At 39.8% G+C, this 22,331-nt stretch overlaps 1 protein-coding gene across 2 annotated transcripts in view; it reads left to right on the top strand.

The window, feature by feature from the left end:
* The window catches only part of ATP9A (ATPase phospholipid transporting 9A), a 130,071-nt gene that overhangs the window by 99,729 nt on the left and 8,011 nt on the right, over positions 1-22,331 (top strand). For both annotated transcript variants that reach the window (XM_089513808.1, XM_089513809.1), the window contains 10 exons: positions 295-465; positions 4,980-5,078; positions 6,743-6,832; positions 6,937-7,081; positions 8,379-8,443; positions 9,517-9,672; positions 12,395-12,459; positions 14,484-14,592; positions 14,682-14,739; positions 18,496-18,699. In XM_089513808.1, coding sequence (XP_089369934.1) covers positions 295-465; positions 4,980-5,078; positions 6,743-6,832; positions 6,937-7,081; positions 8,379-8,443; positions 9,517-9,672; positions 12,395-12,459; positions 14,484-14,592; positions 14,682-14,739; positions 18,496-18,699 — 1,162 coding nt within the window. The remainder of the gene's footprint in view (positions 1-294; positions 466-4,979; positions 5,079-6,742; positions 6,833-6,936; positions 7,082-8,378; positions 8,444-9,516; positions 9,673-12,394; positions 12,460-14,483; positions 14,593-14,681; positions 14,740-18,495; positions 18,700-22,331) is intronic.

A 22,331-nucleotide genomic window follows, 5' to 3' on the forward strand; every position in this document is an offset into this window, starting at 1 on the left:
CAGATGTACCATTATTACTTTCCAGAAGCCTCACAGAGAAACCTCTTCTAATGTCTGCATTTGGATACCCACCACCACCACACATACACACACCTAAAAACAGATTGCTCCTCTAAAAATGACCCCAAATGGTTGTACTGAGAGGCTAGGGCTGTGGTTTGGCACTTTGAGGGCAAATGGAGTAGATGTAAAAATAGCCTTGGGAGGGCATGCAGTCACACTTTGTCCACCCCTAGTATAAGTGTATAATGAGTAAATGGGTCTAATTGGTTGTGTTTCTTGTCATCCTGATAGGCTCGCTACGTCCAAGCAAAGCTGAGTGTCCATGACCGTTCCTTGAAAGTAGCCACTGTTATAGAAAGCCTGGAGATGGAGATGGAGCTGCTCTGCCTAACTGGAGTGGAGGATCAATTGCAGGCAGATGTGAGGCCAACTCTAGAAACTCTGAGAAATGCAGGCATTAAGGTACAACTAAACTAGAAATATCAACCAAATATATAATCACAGCTTATATATATATTTAATCAAGAAGCATATGGTTGCTGGTATTTTCCTGATCAGACACTATAGTTCTGAGCAAAAGATGGAGGACTTAATAAATAGGGAATGCGGCTGGCACGTGCATGATTTTGGAGAGGATGCAAGATGGGCAAAGCCAGTTCCCCCCCGTGGACAATGATGCCAGGGATATAACCACTCACTCAGATATAACTGGCCTTTGGAGGTCTTAGAGGTAAGGGCATTCACCATCCTCATGCCCCAGAAGACATTCCTTTGCCCTTCAGTCATACTGAATGAGTTTCAGATGCCAGCTCATTTGGCTTCTCTACTTGGAGAAGAAAATAGTAGTGTTTTATCCTTCACCTTATTTCCAGCCAGGGACAGTGGCATATAATAAAGTACTTTTAAAAGGAAAACAGCATTACAAAATAAACAGAAGAATAAAATAGATCATCAAAAGTATTCAAAGTTTGGTACAAGCAGTGGAGGTTTTGTGGGCTGTTGGTTTAGAGCTTTTAAAGAAGGGGGATATGGGATTATTTTATTGTGTATATGGTCTGAATGATGTAAGCCGCCTCAATCTTATAGGAGTGGTGGCATAGAAATATATTATTGTTATTATTATTATTATTATTATTATTAGAATCATAGAGTTGGAAGAAACCACAAGGGCCATCCAGTCCAACCCTCTGCCATGCAGGAAATCCCAATCAAAGCATCCCCGACAGATGGCCATCCAGCCTCTGCTTGAAGACCTCCAAGGAAGGAGACTCCACTACACTCCGGGGAAGTTTGTTCCACTGTCGAACAGCCCTTACTGTCAGGAAGTTCCTCCTAATGTTGAGGTGGAATCTCTTTTCCTGTAGCTTGCATCCATTGCTTCAGGTCCTAGTCTCTGGAGCAGCAGAAAACAAGCTTGATCCCTCCTCAATATGACATCCCTTCAAATATTTAAACAGGGCTATCATATCACCTCTTAACCTTCTCTTCTCCAGGCTAAACATCCCCAGCTCCCTGAGTCGTTCCTCATAAGGCAAGGTTTCCAGACCTTTCACCATTTTAGTCGCCCTCTTCTGGACACGCTCCAGTTTCTCAATGTCCTTTTTGAATTGTGGTCCCCAGAACTGAACACAATATTCCAGGTGGGGCCTGACCAGAGCAGAATATAGTGGTACTATGACTTCCCTTGATCTAGACACTATACTTCTATTGATGCAGCCTAAAATCGCATTGGCCTTTTTAGCTGCCGCATCACATTGTTGACTCATGTTCAACTTATGGTCTACTTGGACTCCTAGATCCCTTTCACACGTAGTTTCATTCAGCCAGGTGTCCCCCATCCTATATCTGTGCTTTTCGTTTTTCCGCCCTAAGTGCAGTACGTTACATTTCTCCGTGTTGAATTTCATTTTGTTATAGCTATGGCCCAGTTTTCTAGTCTGTTCAGGTCATTTTGAATCTTGATCCTGTCCTCTGGGGTATTAGCTACTCCCCCTAATTTGGTGTCATCTGCAAATTTGATAAGTATGCTCCCAATTTTGTCCTCCAAGTAGTAGTAGTAGTAGTAGTAGTATTTAAAAATGGAAATCCTTATTCTAAGTAACCTGTAGGCTGACTATATTATCACTGCATGATGAATTTCACTTTTGCATTGCCAAACAAATCTGACCACCTAACCCAACCTTCCATGCATCAATGAAATAAAGTCAGAGCATTTTGTGAAATGAAATTTCCTCTGTAACTGTGAGATTTTGGATGCATGTCTTGGAATAGCCAGCGGAGGGAGTATACTAGGAAGGAACTGTAAGGAGAGGTTTGTGCTTATTTTATGGTTTCCCACACAAGTCAACTCAGCCCTGAAAGCATTTAAGACCATTTTATCCAAATGGGTTTTAATACTCATGACAGATAAGAAAGTGGAACTTAATAATACGTTTTCTGGTTTTAGCACCTGTTTTAATTGTTAATAAATTATATATCTGGTGTGTGCATGCCTATAATTAACATTTTGATAACCAGCCCTGAGTTCTAGGGAGGAAAGGATATATTACAAAATTTAAGTTCAGAATTGCCCTTGAAATTCTCTTCTGCATTACCTAGAAAAGCACAATTGCCACCTTGTTGTATCTGCAGTTATGGCTCATGTGAGATCTATAGCAATAGTCAGCAAAAGTTTCAGAACCCCAAATGGATTTGGCTATGATCTGGACCTGACAATTCATCAAATGTTGTCATGTGTTAGCCACAGTAAAATGGGCATCAGAATGTATAGTAAAATCAAGCAGCAAATTCTAAGAACATGCAAACCTATCCAAAAGTCTTTTTAGTACCAAAAAGTGAGAACAGCACAGGACACAAATCCAACTTATGCTTTTCTACACAAGTAAATCAAACATTATTACTCAGAAGTTAGCATGGACCATTCATTCTGAGCATGTGAATTATATCCTTTTGCCAGGGCATCTCCATCAAAGTTTAGAGTGTGATTTCATAACATATTGATGCCCTTTCCATTAAGTGTGTTACCAAGGAATAGGAGAAAATGTGGCACTTCATGCAATTTCTAAAGCCAACCAAGTCTCTTTCGTCTTGCTGAAATTAACTGTGCTTAACTAGAAGTGTTGTATGCATATTTTGGCTACCCTGTGAGGGCCTCTTTAAACTGCTCCACATGGCAGCTGTTTCCCTGTGATGTACAGTGATTCACTATGTGGATATGGGAATTGCCACCAACCCACCACAAACTTTTCTTGTTGGGTCTTCTATACACAGACAGCCTGCTATATGGAGACAAGTGCCACATGGACTAATTTAAAATTGCCTTTATAGAATGGCCAGTACCACATCACTGGCGCCAACTGTGTTAACTACAACTTTAGCACCCATCTACAAAAATGTCATTAGATTGTTTCTTGAGTTTACAAAAACAAAAAAACAAAAAAAACACACCACACAGATTCTCTCAGATTCTAGTACAAAGGTCCCTGTTTTGTTAAAAACTTTTAAAAAGTACTTTCATCCAATTTATCAGAATTATGCTCACCAGAATCCACTTTTGTCAACTTTGGCCCCATACAGACAGGTCAAAATAAAGCTGCTTTGGGTCACTTTGGAGGTATGCTGTTTAAATGATGCGTGAGTCCTAAGAGTGCACCAAAGCTGCGCTCTGGTCCTTAGAACTGGATTGTGGCTTTGGCGTGGCTTGTGGACTCTTAGGATGCACACATAATTTAAACAGGATACCTCCAAAGTGTCCCAAAGCAGCTCTATTTTGGCCTGTCTGTGTGGGGCCTATATTAGTAAAAAAGAGATGCACATATCTTTTGGAAGCTTTTGAAATGTCAGTATATCCAACAGTAGGTGAAATGAACAGCAAATCAGAGGTGAAACAGAAAGCCTTTTTCTGCCGCCATCCGGGCGGCTTTAGAGTACAGCATTTCGATGATGCATGCTCTGAAGCTGCCCGGAAGCTAGCTTCATGCTGCCCAACTGCCCACATGTGGGCTAGCTTCTGGGTGCTCCAGTGGTGCAGCGTTTACATGCCATCAGGGTGAAAAAAGCCAGCTTTTTGATGGTGCAAAAAGGAGTGGCTATTTGCTGCTTCGTTTTGGGCTCACAAAAAGGCAGATTGGGGCTGTGGTAGGCACTTGCTACAGCTTCAATCTGGCTTTCTCATGGGCAGTTGCAAGCCACCCCTTTTGGGCAGTCTGTTTCTGGGACTTAAGGGGGTGTACAAAAGATTGGCTATGTTGAATACCACTCAGGGTTTTTGAAGGTTCACAGAGCTGACACAGAGGTCATTGAAAATGTACCATTTGTGAAGATAGGTTATTATGTTTCCACCACACACCATCTACAATTGTTTTTTATGTCATAGAGGCACCTATGTGCTTGAAAATAAGTGGCAAATATACAACCTGCATGTATGTCAGCTATCGGGGATGCTTTGATTGTGATTTCCTGCATGGCCAGGGGACTGGATGGCCTTTATGGTGTCTTGACAAGGTTGATCGTAGTTGCACTTTTTCAAACTCTGTCTTTTTTATTTCTATGTATTGTATTCTATGTATTTCTGTGTATGGGTGAAGCCATTCATATGTAACAGTATTTTATTCTATGTATTTCTATGTATGGGTGAAGCCATTCATATATAACAGTATTTTAAAATGCCATACTAAAATACCAGTGGTCTAAAGTGATACCGCTCTCACACTCTGTCATTGTTGTGTATAATGTGTAGCTCAGTTGTTGGATCTGATCTGTAAAGTTCTAGTTTATAGGGACTGTATGCTTATATTGATTACCTATTTTAAAAGCATGGCGGCTAGACTTTCTTCCACTCTCCAAGATTCTTATGTAAGTCACCTTAAAAACAATGTATATGTTGAAAGCTTCCTATAGGGGCAACATTCTGTCATTTGTCGTCCCCCTCCCAAATGTATTACTGATCTCAGAATATTGAATATATTTTATTGTAGGTATGGATGCTCACAGGTGATAAACTAGAAACAGCCACATGTACAGCTAAGAATGCACATCTGGTAACCAGGACCCAGGACATTCATATATTTAGACTGGTGAGTAATATGAATAAAACTAGCTTACTTAGCACTTGTCCAGAGAACTACATTATGAACTGAGTGGAATAACTTACACCAGCCCCAATGTGCAATTAGGATACAATCCGAGTATATTATACAAACCTAATCTTTCTCCAACCATCGCTGCATTTACACAACACCTAGAGGCATCTGATGAAGCTGGACTCTCATAGTGGAAAAAGAATGTCCTGATGAAAGTAGTCCATGTTTCTTGGAGTAAAGTAATTCTTGTAGGAAGCAATTAACCTGGTGCATTTAGATTGCTCCTATATCAATATATAAAGGAGGCAAAATACAGAGCAACTTTTATGCCAATAACATATGCATGTGTGTGTGTGTGCGCGCGCACACATATGCACACACACATATATATACATGCACACACATACACATACACTTTTCCTTTGTTACACCTTTTACATGGAAGGCTCTGGCTTGAATTTCTAAGCCATGTCTCTAATTCCAACTTCTCATGGTTTCTCTCTTCCCTGCCTTTCACAGCAAACCTGTTGTTATCCCTTAGTTTTCCACAAGGAAACCAGATGTTCACTGCCTGTATTTTTCTGTCTGTGTATGTATATATGTGTGTATTCTGTGAAAGCTGAGCAAAGTTTCAGGTTCCCAGGAATATTATTGTATTTTCACAGTATGACTATGCTGTGACTGGAAAACACAGCAGTTAGCATTTTCTCAGATAGATGACTTCCCATCATTTGTTTCTTGGTCTTTTTAAATTGTAAATGACAGGGCCTAGACTTCCCAGGACCTTCTGCAGGCAAAGGATATATTCTGCTGCTTGGCTGTTGTCCTACCCATTCCTGAGCCATATGAAATGTTCCAGAACAATATGACATATCTGCATTAACATTGTTAACTGCTTTAACAGCTATTCCCATTATCCAGTAAGTTTTGGGAATTGTACTTCTGAGAGGAGCAGTTAGAAATCTCAAACAAAATTATCCTCATATCACCAAACTGTAATTCCCAGGATAGTTAGATAGAAATCTATGGTGCTTAGGGTAACCTAAAACTTTATATTGTAGGGTTGGGGAACTTCTGGCTAAATGCAGATATGCAGCATTGTCAGACCAAACTTCTAGACTCTACACAAATGTTTCTCTCTCTCTCTCTCTCTCTCACACACACACACACACACACACACACACACAAGGAGATCAGGTTATCAATATTATTTACTCCTCCTTGTTCTGTTCCTCAGCTACAATGTGGATAGAGGAAACCTTGTACAAGTCTGAAGCAGAGACTATTTGGATGAAAATGTTGTTGTTGTATACGGGACAATAATCCATATCCCTGCTCATTTTTAGTGGTGACCATTTTCTGGCATTTGGAACGTGACAGGTTTCAAGAAGGGGGAATGCAGACCATGGCAACAACATTATTCCTCATGCTTACTTTTTAGTATCCTGCTTTGTAGCTCAAGTCATAATCTGGTTCATACTAATCCATTTTAAGAACCAGGTTTTGTACAGGTTTGAAGCAGGTTTCATGCTTCAATTCACCTCTTAGTCACACAATTTTGTATTGTCTCTTTTTGTTTTGTTTTGTTTTATTTAAAAAAAATCTTGATTCCTTATTGCAGTTTTCTGTGTATTGAGGCTTAATCTTCACTTTTACAGGTGACCAATCGTGGAGAAGCTCACTTGGAGCTTAATGCTTTCCGCCGCAAGCATGACTGTGCCCTTGTGATTTCTGGTGATTCCTTGGAGGTGAGAACTGAACTATCCTAGTAGCCATATTAAACAAAAGTTGGGCTGTTGATGGAAAGAATGTGTGTGTCACATAGTCCATGCTTGTCTGTTTCATGGAATAGGTGTGCTTGAAATACTACGAGTATGAATTCATGGAATTGGCATGCCAATGTCCAGCAGTGGTTTGCTGCAGGTGTGCCCCAACACAGAAGGCTCAGATTGTACGATTGCTCCAGGAGAGAACTGGGAAGTTGACCTGTGCAGTAGGTAAGGCATCTCCAGCTCTGTTCTCCAGCTGACCATATTTCTCTGAAGCCTGACACAGAAGTTCTGGATCTCTAAAACTCAGGGTGGTGACAGAAACTGAAATCTGCTTCTTCTCCTCTCAGATTAGGGGCACTTTGGTGAGCTATGGAATAGAAACAAAGTCTCAGCATGCTGAAAAACAGAGATTATTTTATCTTTGAAAATAGTCCTTGAGCACCAAGGCCAAATTTATGGGATCCCTGTTAACAATAAAATATCAGTTGTTGCTTCACATTCACATATGCTTAAATTCAGCATCTGTCCCAGATAATTTAAAAGGCAAAATTCTTCATATTCACTTGTATTTAATGAAAGAAAATAAAAAATCCTAAATTTGGTCTCATCTTTACTCTGTCCAGTTCTGGGCGGCACCACATTTCTAAAAGGATGTTGAGAAGCTGGAGCATGTCCAGAGGAAGGTGACCAAAATGGTGAAGGGTCTGGAAACCATGTCCTGTGGAGAGAAAATTAAGGAGGTGGGTATGTTTAGCATGGAGAAGAGAAGGTTAAGAGGTAATACGATAGTTTTGTTTAGTTATTTGAAGGGGTGTTGTATTGAGGTTGGAGGAAACTTGTTTTCTGCAGCTCCAGAGACTAAGACCCAGAGCAAGGGATACAAACTACAGGAAAAGAGATTCCACTTCAACATTAGGAAGAGCATCTTGACAGCAAAAACTATTTAACAGTGGAACACATTCCCTGAGAGAGAGGTGAAGTCTCCCACTTTGGAGCTTTTTAAACAGAGGCTGGATGGCCATCTGTTGGGAGTGCATTGATTGTGTGTTCCTGCATGGCAGGAGGTTGGACTGGGTGACCTTTGTTGAGATGGAATCTCTTTTCCTGTAGATTGCATAAAATAAGCTTGCTCCATCCTCAATATGACACCCCTACAGGGCTATCATATCACGTCTTAACCATCTCTTCTCCAGGCTAAACATACCCAGCTCCCTAAGTCTCTCCTCATAAGGCATGGTTTCCAGGCCGTTCACCATTTTGGCCATCCTCCTCTGGACATACTCCAGCTTGTCAACATCTTTTTTCAATTTTGCCCAGACCTGGACATGATATTCCAGGTGAGGCATGACCAAAGCAGAATAGAGTGGCACTTTTAATTCCCTTGATGTGGACACTATACTTCTGTTGATGCAGCCTAGAATCGCATTGGCCTTTTTTGCTGTCTCATGTTCAACATGTGATCTACTTGTTGTCTACTCATATTCAATGTGTGATCAACTCCTAGTCATGTTATCTCTTGCAGGTGATGGTGGCAATGATGTCAGTATGATTCAGGAAGCGGACTGTGGAGTTGGGGTTGAAGGAAGGGTGAGTTTCTCTACAGCAGAGGTGGGCAGCCATGTGGGAATTCTCCATCCCTTACAGGCCACAGTCCTCCACAGCAAGCCCTGTTTTCCTCTGCATTGCCTCTCAAAATGGTGAGCAGAAATGACATCACACCACTTCAAGTTGCCATTTTGAGATACAGAGGTATTTGAGGATAATATGGGGTTCTGGGATGTTTGTGGGTGGTGGGATGGAGACATTTTCAAGTATTTTCACTTGTTTTCAGGAGCTTTCTGTATGCTTTTGGGGCCCCAAATTATGCCATTAAAAGGGGGTGGGTGGGCTGGGAGACTTTGGGAGAATGCTGACCACAAAAGAGGAGACAGGGGGTTGCATGTGGCCCACATGTCACAATCTTGCTCTACAGCATCATTCTTTTAACCTAACAGTGAATCAAAAAGTATGTATGAGGAACTTGATAAACTTAACTGAATGGACTGAGGGTTGATGTGCTACACTAAATGCTTAGCAACTAGCTATCCCTGGATAAGCAAAGTGCAGCCCTGGGGTTAAACATGGTGCCTCAAGGTTGTTTTTCTGGCTTTCAATCCCTCCAGACCCTGCCCTCTTCAGTTGCCATTTTTCTGACCAAAATAAGGATTAGTTGCCCTTTCTCAAAGTTACCATTTTTATTCACTCACACACATGTTGTCCAAAGATTTTTGCTCTTTTTTCTTTTTGGCAAGTTTGTTTGGTCCTATAGTGTCCTGACAGCAGAAAATGGGACTGCAGTTGTCCACCCTAGAGTAAAAGCTTAATATTCTTTTTGCATGGAGATAAACACTAAAGCTTCAGATCTGGATTTGGATCCCTGTTCCAAAGGAGGGAAATTCACCTTTTTTTTACTGGTTCAGGCCCTTCTGTGTCCTATCACAATACTAATCCCTTCCAGTGAGGTCATATGAAGCATGGCTTGAATCATTTGATCACAATTCGCATGCAGACTAATATAAAGACAGTAGATGGTTCACAACTTGAATAATATTTATTCCCCTCTAGCAGGAGAATGGCTTTCTCTTAAGTATGGGTTTTTAATCATTTCATAATCTCCCTAGGAAGGAAAGCAAGCATCCCTTGCAGCAGACTTCTCCATCACACAGTTTAAGCATCTGGGTCGTTTACTGATGGTACATGGGAGGAACAGCTATAAACGATCTGCAGCTCTCAGCCAGTTTGTTATCCACAGAAGCTTGTGCATTAGTACAATGCAGGTAAGCAGGGCTACTGTACCTTTATGTCCTTGTGTGTCCATGCAAGGGAAGGACGATCAGAATGCAAAAGTGAAAAATCAGTATTAATTAAATGAGTACTAAAAACAAGCCATTTCTCTATAAATAATAACTAAGATAGTGTTTTGCTTCTGTCAGAATGAAAAATCTGCATAACTATTCTTGGAGCATCAAGTTTTAATTAATATAAACCACTTACCCAGATAAATCCATTTGCTAATTCCAACTAGAGTAGACCCAGTGAGGTTTTGGGCCTGCCATAAGTGGCAATTGATTTAATTGATACATTCTCTTTGGGACCAGCAACTGGATTTAGGTCTTTAGTATTACTTAAAAATCCCAATTAGTTAATTGTTTGGTTTGCAATAAGCAAAAAACTCTCAGAAAGATCAACACAGGAACATGTCAGTTAATGAAGTAGATACATTCCTGGGCATTACCTCTTTAACAGAAAGTTTGGTACCTGAGGCGTAAATACTATGGAAAGGATAGGGATGGGCTCCTGCTTCACACAAAAGAAGAGCGGTTCAACATGTTTTGGCAATTTTTCATTCAAAACTACCAATATGTACATGTGAAATGAAACAACCAGTTAGGTAAGCCCTGCATATGTGAACAAAAACATTTTGAACCTTGTAGAGACCAGCTGAAGGCTTTTTCCAAAATGCATCCAGGGATGATTTTTAATAAATGTTATTTCACCAACCTCCACATTTCTTAGAATTTCCATTTTGATGGCCAAATCTGTGCTCTATTTTTAACATGCTGGGCGTGCTTAGCTGCTTTCCCCCTCCATTTTGCTGTTTTCACATGCTCAGTGAGATATTCTTGAGGTACATGCTGTTTACAAAAGCTGTGTACAGTAGGATCAACTAGAGCAGAATCCTATTCTTCCTAGCTCAGACTTCATTGCTTTGTTTACTGTGGATATGCTGCTGTGATCCAACACTGAAAGACTGTTTATCCAACCCTTTTTCACTATCCTCCCAATGCTGAGGCTGCTAGACAGAGAATAAGGAGGAAAAGTGAGGAGTTGGACAAGTGTAAAAAGGTGCTTCTTGTCAGAGGTTTTGTTAACTGGGATATGACTGCACTGGCTTTTTTTATGTTAACATTGATTTTTTAAAAACTAGGTGGCTTTTAACTACTATCTATATCAAAATCTGAGAAATTCTTTAATAAGAATCACACACTGAAAAATCACTGTCAATGGATCTCCCAAACTATTGATTAGCTGTGAGCATTTTTTGTTCTGGAAGTTGTTTTGGCTCTGGGGTTATAAGAATATGGAATAAAAGCACTCTCAAACTTAACATAAACTCCCCTTCATTCATGTTCTTCTGAAAGGTTCTCTCATTGAGACTGGCAGTGTGCTGTTGTATGCCTTCAGTTCATTTCCAAATTACGGTGACCTTAATGCAAATCTGGCACATTTTTTTGTGCCGAGGTTTGATCAGAGGGGCTTTGCCATTGCCTTCTTCTGAGGCTGGGAGACTGTGTGACTTGCCCACATTCACACAGTCAGAGTGAGACAAGATTTGAATCCTGCTTTCCCAAAGTCATAGTCCAGAACTCAAACTACTATAACATGCTATGTTTTATTTAACACCAGTTAGTTAACTGTTTGATCAGTTAAAGTCTGATTAACTATTTTTTTTAAAAAAATCATTTTATACTACTATATTGAATGCTTACGTGTGTATGTGCCTTCAAGTAGCACGTCAGTTTATGGTTACCCCATGAATTTTATAGGATTTTCTTAAGCAAGGAACACTCAGGTGATTTTGCCAGTTCCTTCTTCTGAAATACAGCCTACAGCACTTGGTATTTGTTGATGGCAGTTTTCTAGTGAAATACTCCCATCCATGTACTAACCAGGGCTAACTTGTCTTAGCTTCCAAAATCAGATGGGATCTGCTGCCCTTAGAGTATTTATCTCCTATTCAAAAGAAGGCCATCAAAGTAGATTAGGATGCTACCATAAAAGATAACTAAAAGTTGTTAAATTCCAAGAACCAAGCAGCCTGAAGACATCTTAAACTGCAGAACTAGTCCTACTTACCTTGGAGGAAGCTCTATTGAAAGTAATGGGACATTTTTGAGTAGACATGTGCTGTTAAAACATAACCTGAACAGGTTTTTTGAAATAAAATTTTAAGAACAGGGTTGGAATTCTGGTGATTAGTTGTTGAATGGTGTGTCAACATGTGTGCCCAATTTATTTAATAATTCTGTCATAGTCAAAATTAATAATACATTTTACGCCTAATGAATTTCTTATAAAACTTGAAAGAACTTGTATTTTATACTTAGCAAGATAGTTAAGCTGTTAGTAGCTGCTCCTGAGGAGGGAAGAAATAGGTGGAATAGGGCAGTTTTAAGTGAAATACTACATGATTATCTATCCCACTTCAACTCACATTTTGAATTAAAGTGATTTTCAAAATGTGTACAAACATCTGTTTTCTCAGAAGCTAAAGTGGAATATGTGTATAGAGCATGAGGAGAAATAATTTTTTTCATACCTCCTACATCTCTATGGAAGTAAGGGAAACACCTGTTGTCTATAACTGCCCATGAGTGTCATATTCCAATCTTGTCCAAGCACTGAAATAATCAGCCCTGTAGAACCATCCAGATGAACCCTTATCATCAAACATTCTTTACTTTGAAGCCTAAAAATCATTTCCTTTTTGTTCCCAAGGCTGTCTTCTCTTCAGTGTTCTACTTTGCTTCAGTCCCCCTCTACCAGGGCTTCCTCATTATTGGGTAAGAGCCAAACACTTTCCCTAAAATACATGAACAGAAACTTGAAAATGAAAAGAGATGTGTTTGTAATCCTCTTGTTTTTGGAGATATTTACAGCAATGAGTGGCACTGGCTAAAATGTCAACTGTTTTCCTTCCTGCTAATAGCCATTGTTATCAGGGTACAGAATGAGAGTTTGAAGATTCACATTTCCAAAGCAACTTTAATCAAGCCACTGTGATAAGCACATGGCTTTGATTAGGGCCAGTTTCAGCTGTTAAAGCAACTTTTATTTGAGGACTAGACAGTAATGCTGCAATATGGTCTGTATTCCTCTTGTGGAAAACAAAAGCAAGATATTTCCTAAAATGTGTTTTTCTACATTCTACAATTTGATGGTTTATAGTTCTGGGACAGTAATAGCAGTTCGTTGTTGTGTGCTATCATGGGGATTTCTTGGAGAAATTTTTCCAGAGGAAATTTCCATGGTGGTAGAATTAAAAGATAAAACCGTGTTAGTCTGTGGAATCAGGATATAGAGAGATCTTGTAGCACTTTTGAGACTAACTAAAAGAAAGAAATTTGTGGCATGAGCTTTCAAAGACTTCAGTCTACTTCCTCAAATGCAATTGAGGAAGTAGACTGAAGTCTATGAAAGCTCATGCTGCCAATTTCTTTCTTTCAGTTAGTCTCAAAGGTGCTACAAGGTCTATCTACAAACTGTTCAGAGGAAAGTTACCATTGCCTTCCCCTGAGGCTGAAAGCATGTGACTTGTCCAAGGTTACCCAATGGGTTTCGTGGCCATGCGGGAAATCAAACCCTGGCCTCTAGAATTTCAGTCCAACATTCAAAAGCAGTTGTTTGTTATTGTTGTGTGTCTCCAAGTCATTTTTTCAAGTATGGTGACCCTAAGGAAAAACAGAGAGAGTGAAAGTGTGTTGTTGTTGTTGTTGTTGTTGTTGTGTGCCTTCCAACTTATGTTGACCCTAAGGCAAACTTATCACAGGGTTTTCTGGAGCTGAGAGTGGGTTTCCATGGCCCAGCAGACAACTGAACTTTAGTCCTACACTCCAATGACTACATCACACTTATAGCATGATTAAAAAATAATGGACCAAAACCAAATAAGAACAGCTTCACTTTTGCACCATTCTTTTTAAAAACACCCTCTCTCTGTGTGTATTCCCTTCCTTCAATTTCTTCCATCCAGTTTTTATCATTTCCAATACTTTTGGGTAGTATATAGAAAAAGAAAACAAGGAAGCTCTCACAGGACATGACAAACCAGGGAGGCCTGCACAGCCTAGCTTATAAATTATGAACCGTGTGCCAGTGCATATTACTCTGTCCCACCTGTTTGCAGCAGGAACAGTTACACTAGTCATAGAGTTTCACTCCATCCCCCTACAAACTAGAAGAAGAACCCACCTTGTGTTTTTGGTGTATGTCTTTGGTTTGTTAGAAGAGAAACAAACCAGAGAGGGAGAAAGATCCCACATTTGCACAATGTGATAAACCAAGGAACAAAGCTTGTTTGTTCAGCTGCTTCCGCAACAGGTATGGAAATAACTGAGCAGCGCACAGGAGGATGCTGCTAGTAAGCAACAAGTGGGGTTCCCATAGATCTCTGGCTTGTTGTGTTGTCCATCCCTACCCTGCACATGGAACTCTGACTCTCCCAGAATTTGAGATCCAGGTTCCTAGCTTGTGCCAACAATAACATTCAAAATGTCCCCTGAGTGCATAGAATACCAAAATAGTAATAAAATTTGGGAGTCACTTTGTGCCCCATAGCAGGGGGAAAGGTGAGATATAAATTAAATAAGTACATTGATAAATTTGATTTAAAACAATAAAAGAAAAAAAGCACAAAGAGTGAAGACATGGATACAGACACTGGCTCTCGGAAAGTGGTGTGCGTTTACTACAATATTGGCCCATTGGCTGAGAGTACCCCATTGACAAGTATGCAAGAGCCCCACTCCCTCACCTCCAGAAAGATTTTGCAAAAATCAGTGAGGATCTCTTCTCTTGTTGGTTTTAGGTACTCTACTATCTATACCATGTTTCCAGTGTTCTCACTCGTTCTGGACAAAGATGTCAAATCAGAAGTTGCCATGCTTTACCCAGAGCTTTACAAAGATCTTCTAAAGGTTCAACATATATTCTACTTGTTTTTCTTCACATTTCTATACTCTATGAATCAGATTAATTTTTATATTATTTGTCCACATATTTTTAGGGAAGGCCATTATCATACAAGACATTTTTGATATGGGTTTTGATAAGTATCTACCAAGGTGAGTGACTTAATTTGTTTTCCTTGATATTTCTGACATAATTAGCTTGAAATTAACTGTTCAAACCTCAGGTTTTCACAACCCGAGTTAAGTAGATATATTCTACTTAAAATGTCCCAATTGTCTGCAGCAAGTTAATCCAAATTTTGCAGGAAAAGATTTAGGAACTAATAATGTTAATCTGCTTATTTCTGACTCTGTAGTTAATACCTTCTAATTTTGCTTGTCTGCAAAACTCTTGAACATACACTCATTTTCTCCCCCTGCTTTCTCTTTCTCCTGACCGCACTGAAAATCCTTCTGCCTTCTCAGATTTACACATTCAGTGGCTGCAATCCTTGTTTGTCTATTTGCAAGGAGCAGCAAGTAGAATGGCTGTCAGGAAACAAGCTGGCTAGCTGGAAGCAAGCCAAAAATGATCGACTCAAAAGCAGCACAGTGTTTAACGTCCCCCTGAGTAATGTGTTATTCAGGCAAGACATCAAACCAGGATCAGCAGCTGCTTGGGACTGGATGGAACCCTGTTGGTCCTTGTCAATGGATAGCTGTAATACCATCATCTGGCCTCCTGTGATGACACTAGAGCACAGCAGAGAGGAGGCCTCCAATAAACTGTCAAAGCAGCAGATTAATGAATTCAGTTCTGCTGCTACAGTTTCAAATTCAACACTGTGGTGTATTACAGTAGAGCCATTAGAGATCATTATAGCCCTCCCTCCCATCTCTCCCTTGAACACTACCAGGCCATTACTAATTTGCATAATGGAGAGGAGTTCATTAGCAAAGAATCTGGGAAAACATGAATTCAATTTGAGATTCAAGATGGCTTTGTCCCGAACTGAATGCTCTGGATGTCTATGAAGAGTAGTGGTGGCCCAGTCTAGGGTGGGAGTGGGGGTGAGGGAGCATGCTAGGGAATATCGGGGCTATAGTGCCCTCTGTTGGAGTTGTGCACACCACATGCCAAGCTAGAGGTATTGCAACCCTTGTGAATTTGTTTCCTAGTATATCTTCAGATTCATAAGGGCCAGGTTCTCCCATTTTAAGTGATAATCGTCTTCTTCTTTTTTATTATAAAAGCAAGTCTAGGAATGCAGAAGATTTTAGGAGGGTAACTGAGCCACAGGAGAAAATGTTACAACAACAATTTTTTAAGGGCTGAATCATTTATTAGAACAATATCAATGCCTTCCTAGAGGGAATACAGCTTCAGGACAGTCAGAAAGAGTGAGACATCGTGGGAAAGATGTTTAAGCCAAGTGTCTTCTCCTGTTACATTCTGTGGGTCAGATGATTTCACCTCTTGATGGCTCACACCATGCAATTTGGCTAGGAGCTATGGTCCAAGATCAGGGATAGCCCAAATCTAAGCAGTACCCAGATGGTGGAAAGTTTACTCTCTGGGTCTGTGTTTTATGGCTTGATCTTGAGTCACTGGTAGAATTGTTCTTCAAACAGGCTGTGAATTACTCATCATTGCAGATTACTCATCCTGATGACATGAGTTATGTCTGCAGCTGAGTATCTGGGACGATGTGTAGTTATTCTAAAACCATCCAGATGCAGAATGCAAAGTGGTTTTCAGTCTTGCTTCCTCTCTGTCTCTTAATACCAATTTTAACATGTTTGCTTGAATGTAAGCCCTGCTCAGTTCAATAGGTAAGTTTAAGATTATGATGCAGTGCCGAAGGAACGCCGTAAAGCTGCGTTGTTGCGGCTATCATACCCTTTGCAGGGTGCAAAAAAGAACCGCTTTTTGTGGCTCCTTTTTGCACCCTGCAAAGGCCAGATTGGGGCACAGTGTGCAGTTGCTGTGTCCCCGATCTGGCTGTAAAAGGGTTGTCTACACAGACCCTAAGGTAGGTGAATTAAATATGCACTGAATGCATCTCTTCCTCCCACAGTTGGGTATGTGTGTTTTTAATTGTCTCTAGGAGGACTCTGAAATAGTTTTCACTTTGATTAAATATTGGTTCACATATCATACCTGTCACAATTTGATCACTGAATTCTTCATTGCTTTCAGCTAAATATATGAACAGTCTCTATTAAAAAGTACAATTCACCTGCGTTTTATGCAGGCGTGCCATATGCAGCTTTCAACATACGCTGAAAGCTGCGCTAGAAGAGCCCGATGCGCACCCCAGGCATGAGCCCCATTACTTCCTATGGGGCTTCAACACACACTGATTTCCCCTTACGCGGAGGGATCCGGAACGGATCCCCGCATCAGGAGAGGGCACATTGTATTGTGCTTGTGTTGACATAAGTAATAATACCACATATAGTGACTTTTATTTTTCATGTTATTGATTGGACAGCATTTAAAATGTTTATGTATCTTGAACCACTTCAGAGGCCCCTTTTAAGGCTATAAGCTGTGAATGGCTTGTCCACATATGCAAGTGTTCACTTGCTCTCACAGCAGTTGGAACACCATACATTGAAATATTCAAGGGGCACCCCACCTTTTCAATCTTTTATTTTCCTGCTAACAACATGAAATTCAACACAGAGAAATGTAAGGTACTATACTTAGGGTGGAAAAAATGAAATCCATAGATATAGGATGGGGGACACTCGGCGTAAGGAATCTACATGTGAAAGGGATCTAGGTGTCCAAGTAGACCACAAGTTGAACATGAGTCAACAGTATAATGCATCAGTTAAAAAAGCCAATGTGATTTTAGGATGCATCAATGGAAGTATAGTGTCTAGATCAGTGGCCCCCAAATTGTGCTCTTTAAGATATTTTGAATTTCATCTCCCAGAATCCCAGACTATTGGCCAACATGGCTGAGGCCTCTGGAAGCTGAAGTCCAAAATTTCTTAAAGGGCACAGTTTGGGGACCACTGGTCTAGATAAAGAGAAGTAGTAGTGCCACTGTATTCTGCTTTGGTCAGGCCCCACCTGGAATAGTGCCAAGTTCTGGGCAACAGAATTCAAAAAGGATGTTGAGAAACTGGAGCATGGCCAAAGGAAGGCAATTAAAATGGTGAAGGGTCTGGAAACCATGCCCTATGGGGAATGACTTAGGGAGCTGGAGATGTTTAGCCTGGAGACGAGAAGGTTAAGAGGGGATATGATATCCCTGTTTAAATATTCAAAGGGTTGTCATATTGAGGAGGGAGCAAGGTTGTTTTCTGCTGCTCCAGAGAACAGGACCCAGAACAATGGATGCAAGCTACAGGAAAAGAGATGCCACCTAAACATTAGGAGGAACTTCTGACAGTAAGGGCTGTTGGACAGTGGAACAAACTCCCTTGGAGTGTAGTGGAGTCTCCTTCCTTAGAGGTCTTTAAACAGAGGCTGGATGGCCATCTGTCAGAAATGCTTTGATGGCAGGTTCCTGCAGGGCAGAGGGTTGGACTGGATGGCCCTTGTGGTCTCTTTCAACTCTATGGTTCTACTATGCTGTGCAATTCTGAAAGCTGTAGTTTGTTGTGGCACCAGAGCCCTCTGCACAAAACTACAATTCCCAGAATTCCATAGCATTGAACCATTGCAATTATAATGGTGTCAGCCTGGATTATTTCTGCGGTATGGATGCAGCCAAAGTCTAAATGAGACTTATGTCTGTTTGCCTGAACTGAGTAGAAGTTGCCATGCTATTGACAAGGATAAGATATCTTTCAATTTAGACAGCTAAGATAAGGATTTTTTAATGCTGCTGATTCCCACTGTTTTATGTATTTTGTACATATTTTCTGTTGGTGAGGCCTGTAACCACAGCTGTCTTTCCCTTCCCTTAACAGGGAGTATCATCATGTATGGTGCACTCCTGCTGTTTGAATCAGAGTTTGTCCACATTGTGGCAATTTCCTTCACATCCTTGATCCTCACTGAACTGTTGATGGTGGCACTGACAATCCAGACCTGGCACTGGCTCATGATAGTAGCAGAATTACTCAGCCTTTCCTGCTACATTGCCTCATTGGTCTTCTTACATGAGTTTATTGGTAAGAAGCATTGTTTTGTCTTTTTCAAAACATTACTATTCACAGGGTTTGCAAAATCAGAGTTAGCTCTGTCTTGACACTTAACAAGGCTCTTCATGAAATAGATTTTGAATATTATTACAGTCGTCAATTGTGTTTTATCATGGGATCCCAGGGGGCATAGGAATTACCTGAATCCACCCTCCAGTCTTAGAAAAAGAGCTCTAATCTAGTGGGGAGGGCCAATCTCATATTTCATTTCCCAGCCAGCACTTTCATTCCTGTTTCCCAGCAGCTGTCACTGAATGTTTCTATGGTGATTTCTATGACAAATTACTTTTTAGGATGGCCAAGCACTCAAGGGCTTCCCCTTATTTGTTTTTGTTTTGTTTTGTTTGTTTTGTGTTGTTAAAAATAAATAAAAGTTTACATAACCTATGTGAAAAATACATTTTAAAATACTACAATTATTTTTTTTAAAAACTTCATTACATATTAAACAGATGCTTTGATTGTGAGTTCCTGCTTGGCAGGGCTGGACTGGGTGGTCCTTCTGGTCTCGTCCAACTCTGTGATTCCATGTTATTCCTTAAAATTCCCCTCGCTTATTCTCCACAAAAATGCCCCCTCAAGTCCTACTCGGGTATTAAAATATATTCATATGTAAATGAACCAAAATATTTAAATTGACTTTTATTAATAAGATGCTGGCTGCTGGATTTGATCTGAAAAGGAATTAAACTGATTATGATATTGCTTATGAAACTGATTGTTCCATTAACTACAAAGTGTTTAGTTTATATTCCCTGCATACTGCATTTAGTGGGGTACTGCTGGATTTCACTGGCAAACCAAAATGTCATTTTAAAAAAAGTCAAGGGAAGATAGGAGGTCTACAAACCTGATTGATTGACCGACTGATTTAATTTATATCCTGCTGTATTCCCATTACGGGATCAGTTCAGCTGACAATGCAGATTAAAAAGAATATAACTAAAATCAATCATATACAAATGATACTGATTATTGATTTTGAACTAAAAAGAATTAAATTGACTATGATATTGACTATGAAACTGATTATTCCAGTAATTAGATAGCATTTAGTTTATTTCCCCATTGACTATACTCCATTTAGTGGGTTTCTGTTGAATTTCAGTGGCAGATCAAAGTGTCAATTAAAACAAGTTCAGGGAGCCTGCAAAATGTATTGATTGCTTTGATTTATGTCCTATCTTTCTCCCAGTATCAGATCAGGGCAGTTTACAACATAGATTAAATCAGAATATAGCTAAAATCAATTACACTAGTACCCCTTATTACAGGAGTTCATATTATGTGGTTTCAGGACCTGTAGGTCCTTCGTTGGTCATTTTTGCATACTGTCCCAGTCAACTTACATCAGAAGCATACCATAGAATTGCACTGGAGGACCTAGAAAATGCCTAGAGGGAACAAATCTTTAGGCATTTCTAAATCATACAGCATGACTCTCTGGCCAATGGCCACTAGAAGCATACCATAGAATTGTGCTCGATGACCTAGATAATGCCTGAAGAGAACACTTTGTCATTCATTTCAAGTAAGAGAAATAGCATTCCAGATTATATGCAAAATTTGTTATAGACAGTGGGTCCCAGAATGGATCCCTTGAGTAATATGAAGTCCTATGAGTAATATGAAGAGCCCTAGTGGTGCAGTAATTAAATGCCTGTGCTGCAGCCACTCAATCTCAAACCATAAGTTTGTGAGTTCAGTACTAGCCAGTGCTCAAGCTTGCTTCCTTCTGAGGTCCCTAAAATGAGTAGCCAGCTTGTTGGGGGCAATTAGCTTAGAGTTGTAAGCCACTTAGAGACTGCATAGGTGGTATGAAGCGGTATATAAATGAAGCTGCTATTGCTAAAAAAAAAAAAAAAAATGAGTGTACATATGGCCTATGGACCATACTTTGCTCCCTCCATCCTATGAGGTCCAAGTCTGACCTCAGCAAAGGAGGAAATGGGGAATGTTGGAGGTAAGATAAGGATCCCCTGCAACCATAGCACTTCCAGCAATAAAAATGGCCCAATTATATGGAAAAATTTGGACTGGCCTTAGAGCAAATGGAACAAAATAAAATTTGATGTGAAGTTGAAGGCTTTCATGGCCAGCATCCATAGTTTTTTGTGGGGTTTTGGGCTATGTGGCCATAATAATAATAATAATTTATTTGTATCCCGCCCCTCTGAGAACAATCGGGGCGGCTAACAAAGTTAAAAATACAGAACATATAAAATCCCTAATACCCTCCCCTCCTTAAAAAAGTATTAAATCCAAGAGCTTATTTCTGACGTTTCGCCAGCATCTGTGTCTGGCATCTTCAGAGAATGCTATTTCTCTCAAGTTGCCAGCCACAGATGCTGGTGAAACATCAGGAATAAACTTTCTAGAACATGTCCACATAGCCCAAAACCCCACAAAAAAACTAAAAATAAATTTTGTTCCTTTGCTTGCAGTGAAATGACATTTTTTTAATTTTTCAAGAGAAAAAAAAAGTCATGGCAAGTAAAAACAACTCATGTACATCTCCCCAGAATCACTATTATTTCTACCCTTCTGGGAAGAGCATCACAAGACTCTGGATAGAAACTCTGATATTGAAGTCTTCAATCTTTTTGCCTACGATAACTCTCCAGGTCTTCAAATAAATGAAGAAATTCATTCTGACATGTAAAGTAGAAATAACCTGTAGTTCTTGGCAACTTGCAGGGTATCAAATATAAAAAATATCTGTGCTAAGGATTCCTTTTGTATCCATTATTAGTGTAATCTTACTGTGGAAATGGAACAACTGAAGTAATGGAATGGATGAAAGAGCAGAGGAAAACATAAGGAACCCAACTGCTCTTTTGCAAAGCTATCTAAAATTGCAGTAAAATTGCTCCATTCCCACATCTGCATATGCCATTGCTCAGTTTAAAGGCTGAATTTTCAAACATTTTTTATTTATTTGTTTAATTTATTGTACCCAAATCCCGCAAGGATGGAATGTTTTTCAGTTTTTCATCATACAGATCTTAATGCAAAGTTTTTGCCAGCTGCATTTGAATTTAATTGCCTATATCCAGAAAACTTGCTAATTGATAACCAGGTTTCAAATTCAGATCTGTATTATTTGTATTTAGGTCTGTATTTTAAAATTCAAAATGTGATACTTTCACTTTCTTAAAGACAGAAGAATGCAAATATTCCATTAATTTCATTCTTTCTTTGAGCTATTTACTGAGTTTTTTCTCAGTACTATTTTATTAAATATTTTATTATTAATTTTGTATTTTTAAATTTGTATTTCAAACAAATAGATTTAGTGTAACAATGCATTTAATAAACTATGGCATTTATCAGGTATGGGGGAACCTCTGGCCCATGAGCACAATATGGCTTACAGAGGACCTTTCCCTGCACTCAGGCAGAATCTCTTACCCCACCTTTTTTAGGTAAGAGATTTCCCCACCACCACCTCCATTGCTAAATAAGGGAGTCAGGGAGAATTTGTTGTCTCTGCCGTTAAGCATGCTTGCCCAAAGCCATTTCTGCCATTAGGCTGAAAACATTCCCTACCCTGCTGCACACAATCAGATATTAACAATGAGAATTATTTAAAGCCAACATGG

This window comes from Sceloporus occidentalis, unplaced genomic scaffold, assembly GCF_023333645.1.
Source record: "Sceloporus occidentalis isolate IW3139 unplaced genomic scaffold, rSceOcc1.0.p SCAF_3, whole genome shotgun sequence".
NCBI lineage: Eukaryota > Metazoa > Chordata > Lepidosauria > Squamata > Phrynosomatidae > Sceloporus > Sceloporus occidentalis.